The following is a 19,643-nucleotide window of genomic DNA, read 5'->3' on the forward strand; positions in this document are numbered from 1 at the left end:
CCCCCCCTCCTCCTCACCCCCGAACCTCTTAGGTGTGTTATTATTAGCAAAACAAATTAAAAAACAATTAGGTAAGTTGGAAATAAATAAAAAAACTCGACAAATTACATGGCAACTTTCGATGAGGCGCGAGCTCAAGATAACACCGCTCCCGGTCAAAACGGAGAATTGATTTCATGATTATATGTCCTGGCTTCGCTACCGAAGTGTGAGCCATGTCTGACAGGGCTGAGCTGGATCATACTGTGCCAGACAGGATTTTACATTGTCCTTATTAGCTACAAACAGTGGGGGGAACTAGTGGCTTATGTATAGCAACAGACCGCCAGCAGGTTTTCTTCCTTTGTTCTTCCACTCTCTTCTTGCCTTTCTGTCTTTCACTTTCCCTCCACCTCATCTGCCCACAGTGTCAGTTCTGAAAAGTGAACTGAACAAAAAGGTTTCCCTGAAAGGATGTGTAATTATCCCCTCATTTCTTGTTTTTTTTTTTTTTGGAATGAGGGGTTTGACCGCTTGCCTGGACCAAATCAGTCAATTTGCCATGGAAACAGATAGGTACATCTAATTACTAGAGGGAGATGGCTGATGCTCGGGAGAAGGACAAGGAAGGTAACAGCAAGCTGTCAACAACAGAAAGACTCTTTCAACGACATAGCACGGCAACGCTGGTTGGAACACATGACAATTCGGAGAATGTGAGGGGGCCACACAGGGGTTGTTACTGCAGAGGAAGAACAGTGGGCAGGCAGCGGCGAGACACAGTGGTGTTAAGCGCATATGAGCTCCACCTTTGGGAGGAGCTGTTACATGGAGAGGAAGATGGAGAAAGCCAGTGAGAAAGGTTTTAATAAGGCACTAAGAGAATAGACGGGCACCTCTCCGCTGAACCGTGGAAAGTCAAGGTGAGAGGGCGGGGCGGAGACAGATGTTAGCTATTGGAGCAGAGTCATGTTTATGAGTCATCATAAAGGGACAGCCCATCACTTCTGCCTGAGGGTAGCCTTACTAATCTGTAAAGTGCATGGGGGAGCATGCACAAACTGCACTAGCACAAAGATGACATAGACCTCTGGCAGATGAAAAATGAGTGTACCCCGATGTTCATGTGGCGCTTTTATGACTTACAAGCAAATTCGATTCACTTGTATGTAATAAGCACTTTGTTTTTAATCCAATATAATCATGTACCACTGTTTTTTTTCCATCTTTCACGTTTCTTTCAGTGCTATTTACCCGCACGACACACACAGCTCATGTCATATAATTATTCATCTTAAATGAAAATATGAAGGATTGCCTTGTGCTCTGACACTGTCACACAGCACAAGCACATCCCGGCACTCTTAGTAATAATTGTTGTAAAAAATGTTTTCCCATTATAGCTGATGGAGCGAATCAAATCTCAAATTAATAAAATCAATATTGTATCTGCGGCATGCGTCCGTCGATTTAGCACACTCCCTCGCCATTATTAACGGTGGATCGGATCGTACAATCTCGCCGGCCAATAGTGATATGGAAAAGAGAGCGGTAAATTATCCTAAAAGAAAAGAAACTCCACAAGCGGAATATAGAGAATATAGAGCGGAAGAGGGGGCACAGGCAGCACAGGGTGCAAATAAAGGGATATAGGGGGAAAGATGAGCAGTGAGAGCACCTAAAGGACAACATGTCGGTGGGAGTGAGGGAGAATATTAGGACAGAGCTTGTCAGTGGAATACAGAGTCAAGACTCCACCACTGAGTTGGCGTCATGGGTGGCTGCTTCTCTTATTAGACCCTCAAATCTGTCAGTCTGTCTCAGGAACTTGGCAAAGAGACTTGCTTTAAAAGCCCATCCACAATTGAGCTGTCATACCCCATTGGCAATTTATCTATGTGATTATTTGTCCAATTGACAAGCAAATTAGGTTAACTTTAGTTTTTTTTTTTTTGGGAGGGGGGGGGGGGAGATATCAACATGAGATATGTACAAATTTAAGCCACACATAAAAAGAATAACAACAGTCTCTGAATGGGACTCATTCCATGCTGCTTGCTATATTTGGGAGGTAAGAAGAGAGTGAATCCACTGGGCTGTCAAAGATGAATAAAATTCACAAGCTGCGATAAAATGTGTCTCAAAATCCGTCTCTAGTGACCGTTTAGGATTACTTTGCTTCCCCAACTCAATATACAAATAAACGCCTACATGACTTCTGCAATGTTTATGCATTGCCAGCAGAATGTTGTATCCTGCGATGGTTCTGGGCTCAATCAAAAGTGACCCCTAAGAGGAGGCCCCGCTGTTACAGGATCAGAGCTGCCAGAAGCGGTTTTCCAACAATTCAGGCAGCCTATTCCATGTTTAGGCGGGGCGTTTGTGCAGGAAGTTCCGTCTATTATTAAAAACAAGGTGCAAAGTGAGTAGTTGAGGCAGACAACTGGATGGGAATGAGGTGAATGCCACGGGACAGCTTTTACATTGTAACACAAGGATGGGAAAATGGTGGTATCACCAAGCCTCTGGAATAGACGGAAGACTTTTTACATGGGGTAAAATTGTGTGACTATGTCCTTAAAAGTTAAATCAGTAGCCTCAAGTGAAAGTAATATAATCAGTGTGGTGTGGGACTAGGAATAAGCTCTGTAACCGTTTGTGATCGGGTAGAAATCTTTTAGAATCGGGCAAAGGGGAATAAAAACGTTTCACTCCTGTGTCACCCTGTAGAGGTGGAAGGACATCAACTCATTGGGAATGCTTTGTGTCAAATGGATCCCACTAAACTCCAGTGGGATTGGCAAAGATAGAAGCCATGCAACTAGGGATTACCGGTGTAACGGTAAACCACGACAAAACTGTTTGACGATAACAATTACAGTTATCATTTAAAATATCATAATCATCACAGTGGAAACCGTGTGTTTAATCCATCCCAGCTTCATCCGAGGAAAAATGCCCCCAAAAAAGAAATATATACTGTATATACATACCGTTACATCCCTACATGCAACCAGGTACCATGAACATATTCCTTCACTATGCAGAAAATACAATGTTGGCTTCTGCAGGTAAAACCTTTTGGCACAATGGCATCCTAGCTTGAAAATAGGAGTTATAGGAAAGACACGTCCATATTGCTTTGTCCATGTAAGACATAATAAGTCAATTTTTAACACTCTAACCAAAGCGCACTAAACTCAGAGTGGCACAGAAAAGTAGAGGCTTGATTCAATTTGTGCTACTGTCTATTGGAGAAGCTCTAGCTGGGTCAGTGTTCTACATGGACACTACGGAAGGTCGCAGACAACGGCTGGCTGAGATTAAAAAGAAGAAAAAAAAAGAAAAAAAAGAAGTCAGGTGTAAAAGAGCCATCTGCCAGCTCTGGATCACAGGTAGATATGTTTTTTATATCACAACATGAAAGCTCCTGACAGGCAGACTACTGAGGGAAAGCTGTGTAAGGACATCAAATGGTAAAAAGATGGTTTTGATTTGAATTTGAATTATTAGAGTCCGCTTGTACCCAGTAGCTAGCCACACGGATAAACGCCCATGGCCAAATATTTCCAGTTTCAAATCATTACCTTAGTTCGCCAAAACATATGTCAGAAATGTAGACAGATTTGCTTTGATGTTCCATTTTAAAAGGCCATCATTACACAATGCCTAAGGTCATATGGCAATGTCCATGCCACTTCCTCAGGCCTCACCTGGACTTCCTCTCTGTGTGTTCATCCTGCCGACCCCCATGCTGATCTTTCCCTTCCCCGCCCACATGTTTCCACTCAAGTAATGTACAGCTTGTCGGTGTTTTTCAACTGCTGCACCAATTAAATTCCTTTTATTTACCTCCTTTCAGAGTCTGAACATTAACTGGCGTCCACTGAGCTGAACTGAACAGAAATCAAACGGCCTTTCTTGCTGCTTTGCTAACGGAGACGTGACATGATCAGACATGATTCCTCAAAGATATTAAAGCTCTGTGAACTGGTGGAGCAGATAGGTAGGCTCTGACAAGCACCATCTAAAAATGATATGTAGCGAACGCTTCCACTGACTGAATACATTAGCAGAATGGTGTTTTTTCTTCTTTTCAGCATGTTGTTGACAACATAATTTCCACACAGCTATTCTGGGTAACCGATCCCCACTGGTCTAAAATGATTTGCCTGTTGTAGCACTTTATTACTGTATCTACAGTACAAACCAAGGATCTTCTTATTTTATCATCAATAAATGACAACCAATATCCCACAAAGGATGTTAGATGTGAAAAAAATGACTGGAAGCTGGCACATTGTTGACATAATTGATGCCATGCGGGATGAAAAAACTGAAGAAAGCACAATATCCTGTCAGTTAAAAAGACTTTAACGTCTGGTAAACAGTATTGCATCAACCTTCCTCCAAACAAAATACTGTATCATATTTCACATTTGAACAACACTGTCAATAATGTTTCCTGTACTTTACATCCACTGCTGCATCTTAATCTGTTCCACTGAACTGCATGACACATTCAAGATAGTTTTGAACTAGTGCAACATCACTCGCATGCTTGTTGATGGGGTTGTTGACGAGTCGCTGCTGCTAAGAGGAAATAACACTGAGTAAGAGCGTTAGGGGGTGTGCTTAAGAGTGAGAGAGAATGAAGGAATACATACTGTAGGGTACACATTCATATTGGACTTCCAGATATTTGTAGGTTCCCGGGCAAGGGTCGGGAAATACATCTGGTCCAGCCACAACAGCGCACTGGGTCCGGTTATTACATCTGAAAACAGAGAAAAGAGCAACAATATCAACATCAGACAATATCGTCGTTCTGAATGGCCACAATGCACAGCGGCACATTAGTCAGATGTTTAGTGTGTGGAGTTAATGAAGCTGAAAGTATTTAATTATGTAGCTGATATTATGAAGATTATAAAGCTCCACTGTTTATGAAAATGATTCACCCATCCTTTTTCCATAGTAACAAAGACGGATTTTTAGATTTGGAAGCACTACTCCGCTTAAATACCTAAATACTGTCTTCTGGGGCATCATTATATAATGGGCTTCATGTCTACATATCTTTCATCAGTAAGCCTGTATTAAACTCTGGTGATGTGGAAACTTTTGGTAGTCCCCTAACTTTATAGACGCACACTATCACATTGCTGGAGTAACACTTTAAAGCATAGAAGGCTAAACGAGGGTTTAAGTCTGTACTTTTTGTCATTTTATTTTGAAAAGTTGGGATTCAATCCAATGGGCTGATGATAGTATTGCATTAAAGTTGGTTGCATAGTTTTATGGGATGTTTTCTATCTTTGAACATCTGTACTGTTACTGTAAACCCTTTAAAAAAATGTATATAAGAGTTATTGTATTTTGTAGAAGTTGTTTTTAAGACAACAATCTATATTGTATTTATGGGGACACTATGGGGATGACTAACTGATGGACTACATACAGTATGAGGAAAATTTATTGCAGATTAGAGATGTTCGGTATTGCCTCCGATACTGGTTAAAACGCTGGTATTGGTATTGGGAAGTACTGGAGTTTATGCACTGATCTGATACCATGTAGTAAAACCCTAAAGAAATCTATGTTAAAGTAGTTTATTTATGTCCTTTTTCCGTTATAACTGACATAATAAAACAAAGTTCTACGGCATTGACTGTTTGTGTTTGACCTGAGCCAGACCAACAACAAAGATAGACATCATATCACGTCCATGCACGGATAGTAGTATACAGCTGTTAAAACAAATTAAGATATATGACACACTGTTAGTAACGGATTAGTTCGCGGTATTGGCCGACACGCATGTTCAGGAATCGGTATCGGGAAGAAAAAAATGGTATCGGACCATCTCTATCGCAGATACCACCCTCATTGAGGCAAGAAAATAGAAAACATTAAGGGAATAAAGCATGCTATATTGGAGCAGAGCTGTTTGACATGTTTAATGTTGGGATTGGTCACCCTCATTTTAGGTTCAGGCAACACGCTCATGGGTAAATTCATCTTTCTGTTGAGGGGTAGAGTTGGAAGTCATGGACCTGAAGCCAGGCTTTGAACCAGGTTACACTGTTATTACTGTATGATGGATGGTGATGGTGGTGGTGGAGAGGTGGGGGTAGACACAATCAACTGAGTGCAAAATCAGCTCCAACATCAAATCTAGGTCTTCATTAAAAAATACAATTATGGTGCCGGTGGTGTTCTCATATGCCATTTTGATTTTGACAGTCATCAATCACAGCCCTACTTCATATTCATATGTGCAAGACACATAATAGCAACACTTATCTCACAACATTAACTCTTAAATGTTCTGACATGTATTGATATGTCACTGTTCTGCATGTGTTTCCAAAATCAAAAAAAAAGATATGAAGGTGGGTCCAGTCTCCATTTGAGCACCCATTGTGCATGTGATCCTCATGAAGCCTGCTGCTGCCAGCTACGGCATATACTGGATCGCCGTCCATCAAATCTATACTCATTATGGACAGTCATTATCTTGCAATACATAAAAAGGTATTTATTCCCCAGCAAGGCCATTTACAGTGTGAGTCTTGTGAAGGTCAACGCAGGGTCTGACACAGTGATTCATACGCCACAATTAAAGGATTCTCTACACCTTAATTAACATTGATTGGCTGCCGACTAATCAATCGAACCAGTGAGGAACAAGCAAAAAGGGGCCCATCTTATTTCAAGCCGACCTAGTAATGAGATATGGTCTGTCGAGCAAGCTTTATAGGTTCATGAACCCCCATCACCCTCTGCCACTCACTCCAGTAATCTGTCAGAGGCCTGTCCCTGCCTATGAAGAGTTAATTCCCAGGCAGTAACTGCCAGTCAAATAAATAAGGGGTCAAGCCTATGAAACCGAGAAACAATTATAGTCAGCCTTCTCATCTCCTCCTGACTACCATTTCTTGTTTATTCTATTTAGAACTAGTGTGTGTGTGTGGGGGGGATCAGCAGGCGAGAACACAAGTTAAGATTAAGTGTCACATAGAATTAGAAGTGAGATGGAAAAAAGAGATGTATAGCTAGATGCTAGATGCACACGCACGCGCACACACACACACACACACACAGTGGATGGACAACATGAATAGGTTTTTTTTTGGGGGATCCAATGATGTAAGTAAAGCTAGGACCAAATCTGGAATTCTAATCATAGTTTGTAATAACTTCCTCTAGAGGGATTATACATCATTATGTGTATTGCACATGGATTGCAAACTTAATGCCAGTCTTAGCATCTATATTGACCCATATTCAAAATCCCTTTCATCACTGCTGTGCAGTTTTACCTCTGCACAGACAAACACCTCAGGATCGGTTTTCAGTTAATGTCCTGCAGGCACTCACATCTTGCAGGGGGGATAAAATAAGGCGGATAAATAATTACAATTTAATGTATCAAGTGTAAATCAATGGCGGAGTAGGAGGGGGATCAATAGCAGGAGAAGCTGCCCACACCACGCGCCACAACAACTCCTCAGTTACCAATTAGAGGGATAATCAGGGTTTCATCAGACACTTGGCTCTGATGGAGCCCTTTGAACTACCGGTGGGGAAGAGGCAAATGAATCCACTTGGAGTGATGTATTCAAATATGTATGGGAAAACATACCATATGCACTATAGGAGGAACACAGCAAGTTGTTGGAAGCCATTTCAGGTAAACGCTCTAATTGGCGTCTTATTGGAAGCATGGGTTCTACTGGCACACAGAGGGTGAAATGCAGTCTTCAAACAAAATATAACTGTTTTACACAAATACTAATTGATATCGGCAGAGCTAAGATTTTGCGACACAACACTTTATTTTGCAATTTGGCCACCCACCGTCGCTTTTTCTATCTGCATTCCCACTTTTTCCCCCCTTCTGGGTTTTTCCTCCTGTTCCCTGGTCTGCTGCTATAACTGGCAGATTATAGCTCAGACTGCCAGCTGACGGGGGGAGATGTGGCACAAAGCACAAGAGCCCTATGTAAGCACAAACTGTAATGACTATAATCGCTGGCTGATCCTGCTGCTGCCTCTGATGTAAGTGGGCTGAGCCCCCTCAGTCTATTGACCACTGAGACAGGACAAAAAAATAAATAAATGGATGAATGAATCAATAGGTGAATAACTGAATCAATGAAAAAAAATAAAAAATAAATAAAGGAAACAGCCAGCACTCAAAGGCAGGGATGGTGGAGCTACTGTCAAAGCTAGACAGATTTGTCCAAATTGGAGAGTAATAAAAAGAAGAATTGGTGTGCACCACTGTTCCCTTTCAGAACTCAAGTGATTCATATCAGGAGGAAAATACCAACCGAGTGGAAGGAGAGACAGGTTCGGCAGCTTTTAAAAGTTCAGGATGGGAAAAAATGCAATGCTGAATCTGCTTCCAACATGCCAAATTGCTTTGAGTGATGTTCCATAAAATGTATATCCAAGAAGTTTGCCTGGAGTAAGTCAAATAAGAACGGAGACAGTCCAGCTGGCATTCTGCATTGTGGGGAAGTCTCTCTGTGGAGTCCTTCCCACTGTTCGTGTATGTTTGATGAAACAGTCCCTGTCAGGAAGTGCAAACTCTCCATTTGCTTTCAGTTAAAAAGAGCAAACGCAGCCGAAGTCCCCCCACCTCCAAGAAATGTACACACATGCACGCACACACACACTGGTGTAAGTCAAGAAGAGGAAAGAGTGGAAAAAGGTGTTTTTCGGGAGTGTGTGTGCAGGACAAAGTGTTTGTTGGCATTGTTTGCTCTGTGTGTACACTGCAGTGTGTGTCTGTGTAAGGGCGTGTACACAGTTGTGAGAGTTTGTATTGGTAAGAAAGGGAGGAGGGGAGTGAGGGGGAAGGAAAGTGATGGACGGGTCAATATCCCCGTCCCTCTGCTGGGACCCATTACGCTTTAGTGATGGTCTTCGCCACCCACGGTCAACTTCATTCATTATCTTTCCCAGCTGCACGTCGCAGCATCCATCCTCTCTCATTCAGCCTGTCTCCTGGCACAGCACAAAAAAACAACAACTCTAAAACTCCCATGAAAACCCCAAGAAAATGTTACAAGGAGAATGGGAGGAATGGCCTTGAGCGTTGGGCATTTAGCTCCTGAGTAAAACCAGGTAGTATTTAAAGGTAGGTGTTGAGTGCGGTGTAGTGTAGCTATTTTCAGAAAGACGACATCAGTCCCTGAGGAAGCCTTTTGCAGAGAAGCTCGCTGAGGAGCAAACGGAGGTTTTCTGTCGTGGAGCTGCTATCGAATGCTTTAAAAAGGGATTCAAAAGGGATCGGAGGATGTAACCTATAAAAAATGATGCCAGACACAGGGTTAACAATTAGCCAACAAGCTATATCACAAAATAACAAAACTTCAGCACCTAAGTGTGGATGAAGGCTGGGAAACACAAACCTCCTTGTGGAGAAAATGGGAGGAGGAAAGAACAAGGGAAAGAGAAAGAGAGAGAGACAGAGGGAGAAAACAAGACGCCCACAGAGGCACATGTAACAGTGTTCCAGTGATTTTGAGTCACTTCAAAGATACCCCAAGCCTAGGGGGATTATCAACCAAACTGGAACAACCATGCTAATGCTTTGTAAGTGGAGGGTTGGGTGTAGGTGATGGAATTCCGTGTTACTCATCTGCTTTAGTGCTGTGGACCACTACTTAACAAATGTTGTATTGTTTGTCACTACAGCTTGAAAATGGCAAGGCAACCCCTGTCCGTGTGCTACTATTGCAATAGTCTATCAAATGACACCAGAAAGTGCCTCAGCAAAGTTCATTTGCACTTCCTTATGAAATAACACTGGGAAGTTGTTGTCGTAATGACAACTTGCGTTTCATGTTTTGCAGAAATATGAGTGAAGCAGAGAAACACAAACACACAAACAGCATGGCATTATATATATATATATATATATGTAAATACTGTATATAATCAGAAATCCCAATCCCAGAGGTATACCGTCCACTAACTAGCCTTTGATATAGGAGATGCCAGTCAGCGGGAGAGATTTAGCATTATTTTTTTAGATAAAATGCAGTTTAGTTGTCTTGGTAGCATTTATTTGTACTATTGATACAGTAGTACAATAAATATATCATTCAATGGTATCTGTCTGAGACGTTTGATAGAGTAGAGTATGCGAGTAGTTGTGAAAGAAGTGTACTAGTTTATCCTGTATTATACTGTATGTGCACATACTGTGTGTTTGTGTATTGCTGGTCTTTTTTTGACAGTCGATCTATAATACTTGTTTGTACTGGCAGTCCCATGCATCACATAGTATACATACTGTGTTGCTGGCTACTGACCAGCTCTATCATAGCAGATAGGGGTCAAAGGGTTGAGGGCGGCTTGGAAGTACACTATATGTTGAAGTTTTCATTAACCTCCACTTCAGATTTTCCTGTCTGGTGTGAGGATTCAAAAGCACACTCCTTTAGTAAGACATAACCTTATAAACCCACAGGCTGGATGTGAGTTTGGAGGGTAACAGAGAGTTGTCCCACACATATTCAAAGAACCTGCACTTCCACACAGAAACATACCGCCATCCATGTACACACACCGATCCACATGGGCACTACAGAATCCACCCGACAAATTCTATCATTATTCTAAAGTGGCATAGTCTGTTTCCAAAAGACCAAGACAGCAGCTCAATGTGGACTAAAGACCAGAAGAAGAAGATGGGGAATGAATGTATACAACATAAATACAATGGGCGTGTGTGGAGAACTTAAAGTGCTGGCTGTTCTAAAGGTCAGCACTGCACATGAATGAACATGTGCTCGCAAACACACGCATGCATCTACAGGTCCAACAGACAATCGATCAATGTGAATAGGCACAGTTGCCTACTGGGTGGCATTAGCGACGTGCTACATTTGCATAGAAAAACATAAAGCTCTGTCTTCCTGTTTGTACAAACGCTATGGGTGACAAAACATCAGCCATATTCCTTTTTTGGAGGATTAACTACGTGGAACTAAGCAGAAATGGATAAAGTGCCAAGTGACTGCTCAGTATAGGGAAGATGGAGTGTTTATGGGCATGAGCTATACGAATGACCTTTCTCAGGCTCTATTAAGTATGGAATAGGAGTTTTATTAGAGATGGTCAAACAAAGGTCAAGATTGATCATCTTTCCCAAACTATGTCCACTGATTACATAAATTCAATGTCGCTTTGAAAAAGAAATAAAAAAAGAGCATGATGAGCTCTTTTTTTTTCCTCTCCTGACAAGCTTAATCCTGCTTAGCCATTCATACAGATTAGTAGCTTTCATAAGATTTTTACATCACGGTTTTCCCTCTCTATAATATTATATTTGGAAGATAAGCCCCAGTTCATCCCAATGCAACAACAAACTGAGAGAATTACAGTGGCACAAAGGCCTTACGGACTGGATGTGGAGCGATGACTAACAAGAATACAGACTTCTTGAGTGTTTTAAAATCAGATGTGGGCGATATCTGGATTCATCTATGAGGCTTGGCTATAGCCCAAGAGCCTAAAGTGAAGCAAAAGCTCGGCTTGATAAACACATGCTTGTCCTGTTTCGCCGCGTGTTTGGACGAGTGAGCACTTTCACTGAGATGATGACTAAAACAATATTGTGTAAGTGAGAAGAGAGATTGGGCCTGTTTATGGCTCACCGTGATGGATGGGACAATATAAACAACCATCTCGGATTTGTACATTTCTGGTCTTACTGAAGCCCACACCGGGAACTAATCTCGCCTCGTGATTCCTTTTTCTTTACATTTCGGGTACTTTTTATTAGCACTTTGTTTGGAGAAGAAATGTATTCTATAAGGGATGTAAGGGATAGCATCTTCCCACGATCTCAAAACAATAAACTTTACACTGCATAGCCATATTGTATGATTGGACATAAAGCAGCTACCCTGGACTTTCCCCATTGTTATTTTTATGCAAACTGCCACTTTACACTGCACATAGCTTCATAGCTACCATTGATTCAAGATTCAAGATTTCTTTATTGTCATACTACAATACACTGTAGTACGACATCACGTGGAAAGTTCACAGCCTAAAAGAATACAGCACAGAAACAATTAAAAACACGTGCAAAAGTCAAGTTATTAGGTATATGAATTAAAATAAATAAATGTTTAAATGCTTATATGGGTATGCAGAGCATGTAGAGTAATAAATATAAATAAATAACGTCTAAAAGTACCTGAAAGCATATGAATATCTAGATACTAGACACCTACAGTTGGGAAAGAGTGTAAAGTAGAAACATCTGTATTTAAAGTGAAATAATTGGACTTTGGTTAACTGTTATTTATTTTATTAAAGGTTGTTTTATTTGTGTTTATTAGACAGTTTCCTTTATATTATTGTTATTATTATTGTTGCATTGTTGGGGAGGGCGGGATACAAGCATTTCATTGCGTAACTTGCAATTGTAATGATAAATGAACACCTTGAATACTTGGAGTATCCAGGGTTGTTTTAGCACATCTGAACTTATGGTGCCCTTTACGTTCATTAATATTCATATATGTAATATGTACTATAATGAAAAACAGTCTGTGGGGCTAGGACTAATGCAGCAATGATCACAAATTCAGATGTTCAGTCTTTTTTAGCTAAATCTATGTTGGTGTGTATATTTTGTGTTATTAAAAAAAGTTGTAAATACACATTTACTTTAGTTTTATGTTCTTGTCATTTACTGATTTTTTATGAAAATCCGACCTATACATGAAATCTTAATTAACCCCTGCGTTGTCTAGCCGTCAAAATTAAAAAATGAATTGAATGAAAATTATTGTTGACGCTTTTTATCGATGTTTTTAACTTTTCTTACGTTTTTGTCCTTTTTTCAACACTTTTTTCAATGTTTGTCACTTTATTTGACGTTTGACACTACTTAACACTAACTTATTAACTTTTAAAGTTTTACAATTAGTTTTGGAATTTATGGTCAAAAAACCTAATTTTTAGGAAATTTGTTTAAATTAGAAAAGGAGAAATTAGGAATTATTTAGATTAAATTTAAAGGGATGTATGTTGGTGGATAATCACTGACTGGAATATGTCAACTTTTACTCTATTTACTCTTTAACTTTTAATTGTAAAGACACCGCCAAATTAATAAAAGAAGAGATTTGCTCTTGCTAAACAGCGTTGTTTAAGTGGGAGGGAAAATGTTATTTTGGGTAATTACAACTGGATAGTTAAAAATAACATCAATTTGACCCGAGGGCAACATGAGGGTTAGCTGACCAGAAACAGTGTGAATATTACATTATGATACACTGTATTTATTGTTATTGTTCACTTATATATGTCCAAATAGTTTATTTTCAGACCTCTTTGCTAGAAGATCATTTTGTATCTTTGGACCAAAGAGAAAACAAAACTAAGACTCAGTTGCACCGACTTTTCTGGGCTCTTACTTTGACAGGCAACCCATGGATTTGAGGTAAGGCCAGATAAAGGTTATCACCTCAGGGGACGCACTCCTCCCATGATGCTTCTGGGGAGGAACTTATTTACCTCAGGTTGACTGCTGCTCTCGCTGAGGTCTAAACCATAGGATGTTTCATGAGAGTAGAGACATTTTCCCTCCCACTCCAGGGGGGGCTGATCAACTGTGGTCCGGATGAAAAACTATCCTAGCTCTTGTAAGACATGCACGACTTAGATCAAAAGACGCAAAGAAGTCACTCAACCCAACTTGCATCAAAAGCATTTTGACCTGTTAAATCATCTAACACACGGTGTAACTGAGTATGGAAGGTCTGCAGAGATTTCATATTTGCACCACTTTGTCGCACACATGGCTGGTACTAAATCTTAAAGGGATACTTCGCCGATGTATAACCAGCTTTGTACCATAACAATGTTGGTAGTATGTGTAATCTCTCCCAGCTTAAATCCGCGGGATGACGGGTGTCGCACCAGCTGGTGGATTGTTTTTTGCTGGTTTGAGGGCTGTGCTCGAACTACAAAAATTACAGAAGCCGAATGAGAACAGAGTCGCCCCTTTTGAACTCAGAATAAACTGTAAAACTAGACAGCGTTGACCAAATATAAACCAAGATTATGTTAATGTACCACTACTTCTTGCCTAAAATCTTTATGGATACATATTTTAGAGCACTGTTCGAATGCAATACGAGATTGTTTGTTACCAGCCGGCCGCCATTTTTATTCTGTGACGTGCTTGCATTATGTCACCCAGAATTGGTCCAGCGTGGCGCAGTGCATCCTATTAATTGTAGGGTCTTTTTTACCTCTTGAGCAAAAGAAAATACCACAGCCTCTTTCTGTGTTTTCTCTGGCCCTGTAGCACCTATTGAAAACAACGTGTGTGCCTTTCTACTGCATAGACAGCCCAGTTTAATGAAAATACCCTCTTTTCAATGGTGAAATACTTCTTTCAATTCATCTTAGAGATGTGAATACTAGTCTGAGTTAGTTTGAATGGTGGAAAGTAGCACAAACCTCTGAGCTTCTCAATAGATGTTTACTTCACCTTTAGCCCTAACAGCTTGCTTCAACTACTCTGATCGTGCAAGTGGAGGGTTAAAACAAAGGGAAAGAAAGTATATTGAAAGTCAGCAAGCTCTTGGGTAAAGTATATTGATTCAGCATTGATTTTGGCCATAATGGACTATAGAGAGAAACTGTTCTTTGCCAGCAGGATAAGGATAGCTTTGTATTTTTTTTCTTCTTTTAAGGTAATAATTGTTGAAAAAAATACAGTTTTATATAAGCCTTGGGTCGCATCAAACTTGAGAACAACAATACAATTTCATGAATCTTGAATAAGACTCCTTTTGTTATTTTGAAGGGTAAGTCATCTTGCTGCAAACATACGGCACAGTTAGCCTCTTTGAAATTAATCCATCTATTTTGGTGCCACAACAGGTACTAGGTGATGCAATTTCTCTCTCTACCCGAAAGGTCAATTCGTGATTCTGCACATGCTGGAGACATCCATCTGGCTGTGCACACTGAAATTCCATTAAAGTATGAATTTGGCTCATGCTGTAGAGTGCTGGGGGAGTGAGACACTTCCAAATTCAACATTAGTTAAAAAAAATAACTGATCTAAGTAAATCAAGGACTTTGATAGGGGGAGAGCAGTTACAGTTTATACTGCAAGTGTATTGATTAAATGTCCCATGACATGGTGCTCCTTGGATGCTTTTATATAGACCTTAGTGGTCCCTAATACTGTATCTGAAGTCTCTTTGATATAGACCTTAGTGGTCCCTAATACTGTATCTGAAGTCTCTTTGATATAGACCTTAGTGGTCCCCTAATACTGTATCTAAAGTCTCTTTTATATCGCAGCCTTGACCGACTGCCACTTTGCTCGATTGAAAGCCATGATGTCTCTCTCTCATGGGTGGGCCGAATTCTCTGGGCGGGCAAAGCAGAGAAAGGGAAGGTAACCTTGCTCCTTATGACCTCATAAACGGCAAGATTTCAGATCGGCCCTTCTGAGCTTTCATTTTCTCAAAGGCAGAGCAGGACACCCAGGACCCGGTTTTGACCTATCACCATTTCTAGCTAATGAGGGACCATAGGCAGACTGGGAGATCTCATATTAATGTTAAAAACCTCATAAAGTGACATTTTCATGGCATGGGACCTTTAAATTATACAATTAAAGGTTGACACTCTATGACAACTAATTTAGATGAGTTTAAGAGTTCATTTTGCTGCAGTTCAATTGTATTCTGTCAAACACGGGTAATATACAACCATTCATCTGAAGACAATAGAGCATGTGTGATGAATTCTCTTTGACATCAATGCTGGACAGCTTTCATTAATGCATTCACATGGACAGCATAGCTCTGCTTTCAAGGTGGCAAGTGAGCTCATGGAGCACAGACATAAGTGTCTGAGTTCTATCTCAAAAGGGCAAAGCAGAATTCTGCAGAATAATCCTCATCCATTTCCTTAGATGTCAGGAGATACACATCTTGACAATTGCGCAGCTCCAAAGAGGGCAAAGAACAATGTTTTATTTAAACATGATAGTGATTCCAAGTTCTGCAAATATTAGTTGAAATCTTTCAATAATGCACCAGCTGTGCCCTATTTTCTTAGCTTTATTCTGGGGATCAACTGAAGTCACAAGTAATGCTTATTGTAATCCTACATTTTCCATACATGGTGTGCACCCTTATTTGAAACGTTGCTTTTATGCTATGGCCTTAATAGGAGAAATGGCTGGGGACCAGAGCTGCATGAAAATTATTTCATCATCCATGCAGATATGTATGATTTATATGATATGATAGCAGTAGCTATGACGATGGTTCAGTAAAATGCCAGCACAAGCCTTCCTGTCTATATATCCCCTGACTGAATGCTCTCATTTAAAACAAGGCAAGAGGGATTTCTGCCGAGGAGGACTGACAACTCAACATGCAGTGTGTGACACAACATCATTGCCCATGGGGTAGCTGCTTCCCTCATTTTTGATCCGAGAGTAACATGTCAATTATCGCAGAGGCGTTTGCACTGTATGGGTGTCTGTTCTCAGAGTAAAACAACAAGAAGTCTCAACGTGGAAACTCATGTAGAAAGGAATGTAACTTGCATGCATAACGCCATTAGAAGCAGCGGGTGTATTGTTTTGAAACTGATTATTTAAGTCAAACTGGATAAAATGGAAAAATTCTTTCCACTTGCTTCAGGACAATAGTTAATAAAGACATGTTTTGAAATCAATTGCTACATTGCTCATTACAAAAAAAAACATGTTTTTAATACATCTCTTCCATTGAAGGTAAACTAATAAATACAGCTCAGTGTATGATTTAAATATCTGTCACTCTGTCGAACACAGGAAGAGTCTAATCTCCGGGTATCTGTATGTAAATCATAACGCCCACAGGGTCTCTCCAGAAGGGGGGATTGAAATGTGCAATAACTTCACGAATCGATTTCTTTGGTGGGTGAGGCTTATTCACTGGGGCCTGCCCGTCTAATGATTTACGATTTCCTGGATGAATTCTTCTATTCTCGCCAACAAATGATGCTGCTCCCTATCTTCCTGGTGACGCTTGATTTATCTTCCAGTGAAGGCCCATGGGATTTTCAGCCTGTACGCCCATTTTAAACTAAGCCTCATTCCAGGGGGAATGTGTAAAAGTGAGGATTGGGATATATATATATATTTTTTTTGTAACCGTAGTCATATGAATATGAATGTGTCACATAGTGAAGAAAACAATAATTTGATGTGCAAGGGGTAAAGTAAGATTTGTGATGGCTTTGCGCATACGTGAACATCAGAGGCTAGATTGAGGTCAAGCATGTATGGGCACACTCAATATAGTTTTTCTAGAGCATAAAGGAATCCATCCTGATATATTCCAGTGACAGGCCCCATTGAAATGCTGACCAGGGTTAGCCTTTTGAACCATTCCTGCTGAGATTCTGAGCCCATCTCAAGAGCATCTCAGCGAGCGTCAGATTCTTCCGCCAGATACCCAGTGGAGCCACTGCTGTGCTGGCCTTCAGACTGACAGACGGGGAATAAAAACGGAGAGGCAGAAATGCCACTGCTTTGACTTTTCAAGGCATCAAGTCCTGTTTGTTAAGCACAAAGAGCAACGGCTGCTGCTGGTTTGAGTCAAAAGAGTTCTTTGGGGAGCTTATGTGGCTGCATGCACCGCACAGCGACAACAAAAAGATTTTAATCCTTTCCTTGGACCAGTATTCAATCCCTATTTTGGAAAACTGGAGGAAATTCTGAGGTTTGTCTGGAAAAAAAGAATAGCACTCCATTCTCTGTATTTATAATCAACACACGAATCAATAAGCATACTGTATCACAGATCCCCCCCGCCATCTCTCTCCCTCTCCCAAGTGCACGCACACACACACACACACACACACACACACACACACACACACACACACACACACAAACACCGAGGCTTGCCTTTAACCATAGATTTTTCATTTCCAGTCGCTGTCACCATGGTAACTTCCTATGTCCGACTTGGACCAGTATGTGCTTCCAGCACTTTCCTTCTTCAAAGCCCTTTTTTGAAAGCCTAGAACCGCATTGCTTCACTCACGGTTACCCATAGTGCTTAGCTTCTAGGAGGGTGTTAAGCTGCTAATTACTACATATAACAAAGACACGAATAGGTGCCTATAATAACAAACCACTCTATCTATGCAAGCCACAAGGTTTAGCATTAAATAAATCTCTCTTTCCAGCTGCTGTTTCATAATCCTTCAAGTTTAACAAAAAAAAAAAAACACTCAAGAGAAGTAACTGAGGCTTGGATGTGGGACACCAAATACCCTTCAAAAAACCTTGCTTGTTTTTAACAAGCCATTGCAGAACTGTTTGTTTACATGCTCACTTCAACCTTTTCATATATTCAAAATGGCCACCTTTGTTACCATGAAAAAGAGTGTCTTGGCAACCTAAGCGACAATCAAATACTCCTGTGTTGGCCGATCGATGACTCCCCGCCCCCCTCCCCCCTGACCTTCCTCATTCACATCTCAATAATGAAAGACAAGCAGGGGTTATGAGTAACCTTAGCGTCCGATACAGGAGGGTGGGGTGGGCGGGGGGGTCAGCCGTCAATAGCTCGGCAAGGATCCAGGCTTGTATTGGCATGCAGGAAGTCACCACCGGTCTTAAGGAATTGTCCTGACGGAAGCATGGCTGGGATTAAAAGCTTGGGCTTGACTGAACTCTCCTGTCTCCTATGTCAATATGCCCAAGGTACTGTCAGTCACAACTTTAGTCTGAGAGGAAAGTAATTTACTGGCCCATAAAGGCACAAAGGCCCTAATTCAGTACTAGATGTATCAATTATGTTGTTGTTAGGATGGAAGCTGTGGCAAAATACACCTTGAGTATGTTCAAATGTGCAAGATCTTTATTAAGATAGAGGCAAATATTATAAACCTGTAGAGGATGATTACAACATTATCTGTGAATGTCACAGTTTATTACGGCTTTCATTATCGATTATTCTGTCAATTTTGTTTTTTGACTAATTATTTAGTCTATACCAGGGCTTCTCAAAGTTCAACACTGTGGGTCCCCCTTAGATTACACTATGAAAACTGCAAATTGTATCTGTAAATCAGCATCTTTAAAATGATGTTGAATTAGCCTGTTAGCAGTTCTTTTAGCGTCGTACCCATAGATTTAAAGTCAACTATCACTAGATTAATTTAATGCTAAAGATGTGATTGTGAAAAATGTGATTATTATCAACTTCTGGACTCTTTAATTCTATGATTTCTATACAGATTTTGCTTTAAAAAAAAGGAATCATTCTTTTATCAGTTGACTTTTACTTTGACAACATCTTACTGTGTAGGAAGATGTAAGCCCTACTTCATGAACACTTCATGTCCCTGCTTCAGATTTATGCAGAGCCTTCGTTTGGCAAACCAGAAGTGCAAGCAGGGTGAACAAGAAGTACAATGACTGATAGTTCTGGCCCTTTCCTCTACAAGGTGACAAGGCGTTTCTTGTATTTCACCCCACGCAGCATCACTGTCCCACTGAATTTGTCAGGGGAAGTCAAGACATTTAGCTTTCTTTTAACTTCTCTTCCATACCAACAGGTCTCCTGAGATACAGCCTGAGGAGCAGATGG

At 40.6% G+C, this 19,643-nt stretch overlaps 1 protein-coding gene across 1 annotated transcript in view; it reads right to left on the reverse strand.

Moving 5' to 3' along the window:
* LOC117962194 (adhesion G protein-coupled receptor L3-like) overlaps positions 1–19,643 on the reverse strand; it is a 229,202-nt gene that overhangs the window by 99,289 nt on the left and 110,270 nt on the right. The window contains exon 5 of the mRNA XM_034901333.1: positions 4,647–4,756. Within this exon, the coding sequence (XP_034757224.1) occupies positions 4,647–4,756 (110 nt within the window). The remainder of the gene's footprint in view (positions 1–4,646; positions 4,757–19,643) is intronic.

The sequence above is a fragment of the Etheostoma cragini genome, chromosome 19 (assembly GCF_013103735.1).
Source record: "Etheostoma cragini isolate CJK2018 chromosome 19, CSU_Ecrag_1.0, whole genome shotgun sequence".
Classification (NCBI taxonomy): Eukaryota; Metazoa; Chordata; class Actinopteri; order Perciformes; family Percidae; genus Etheostoma; species Etheostoma cragini.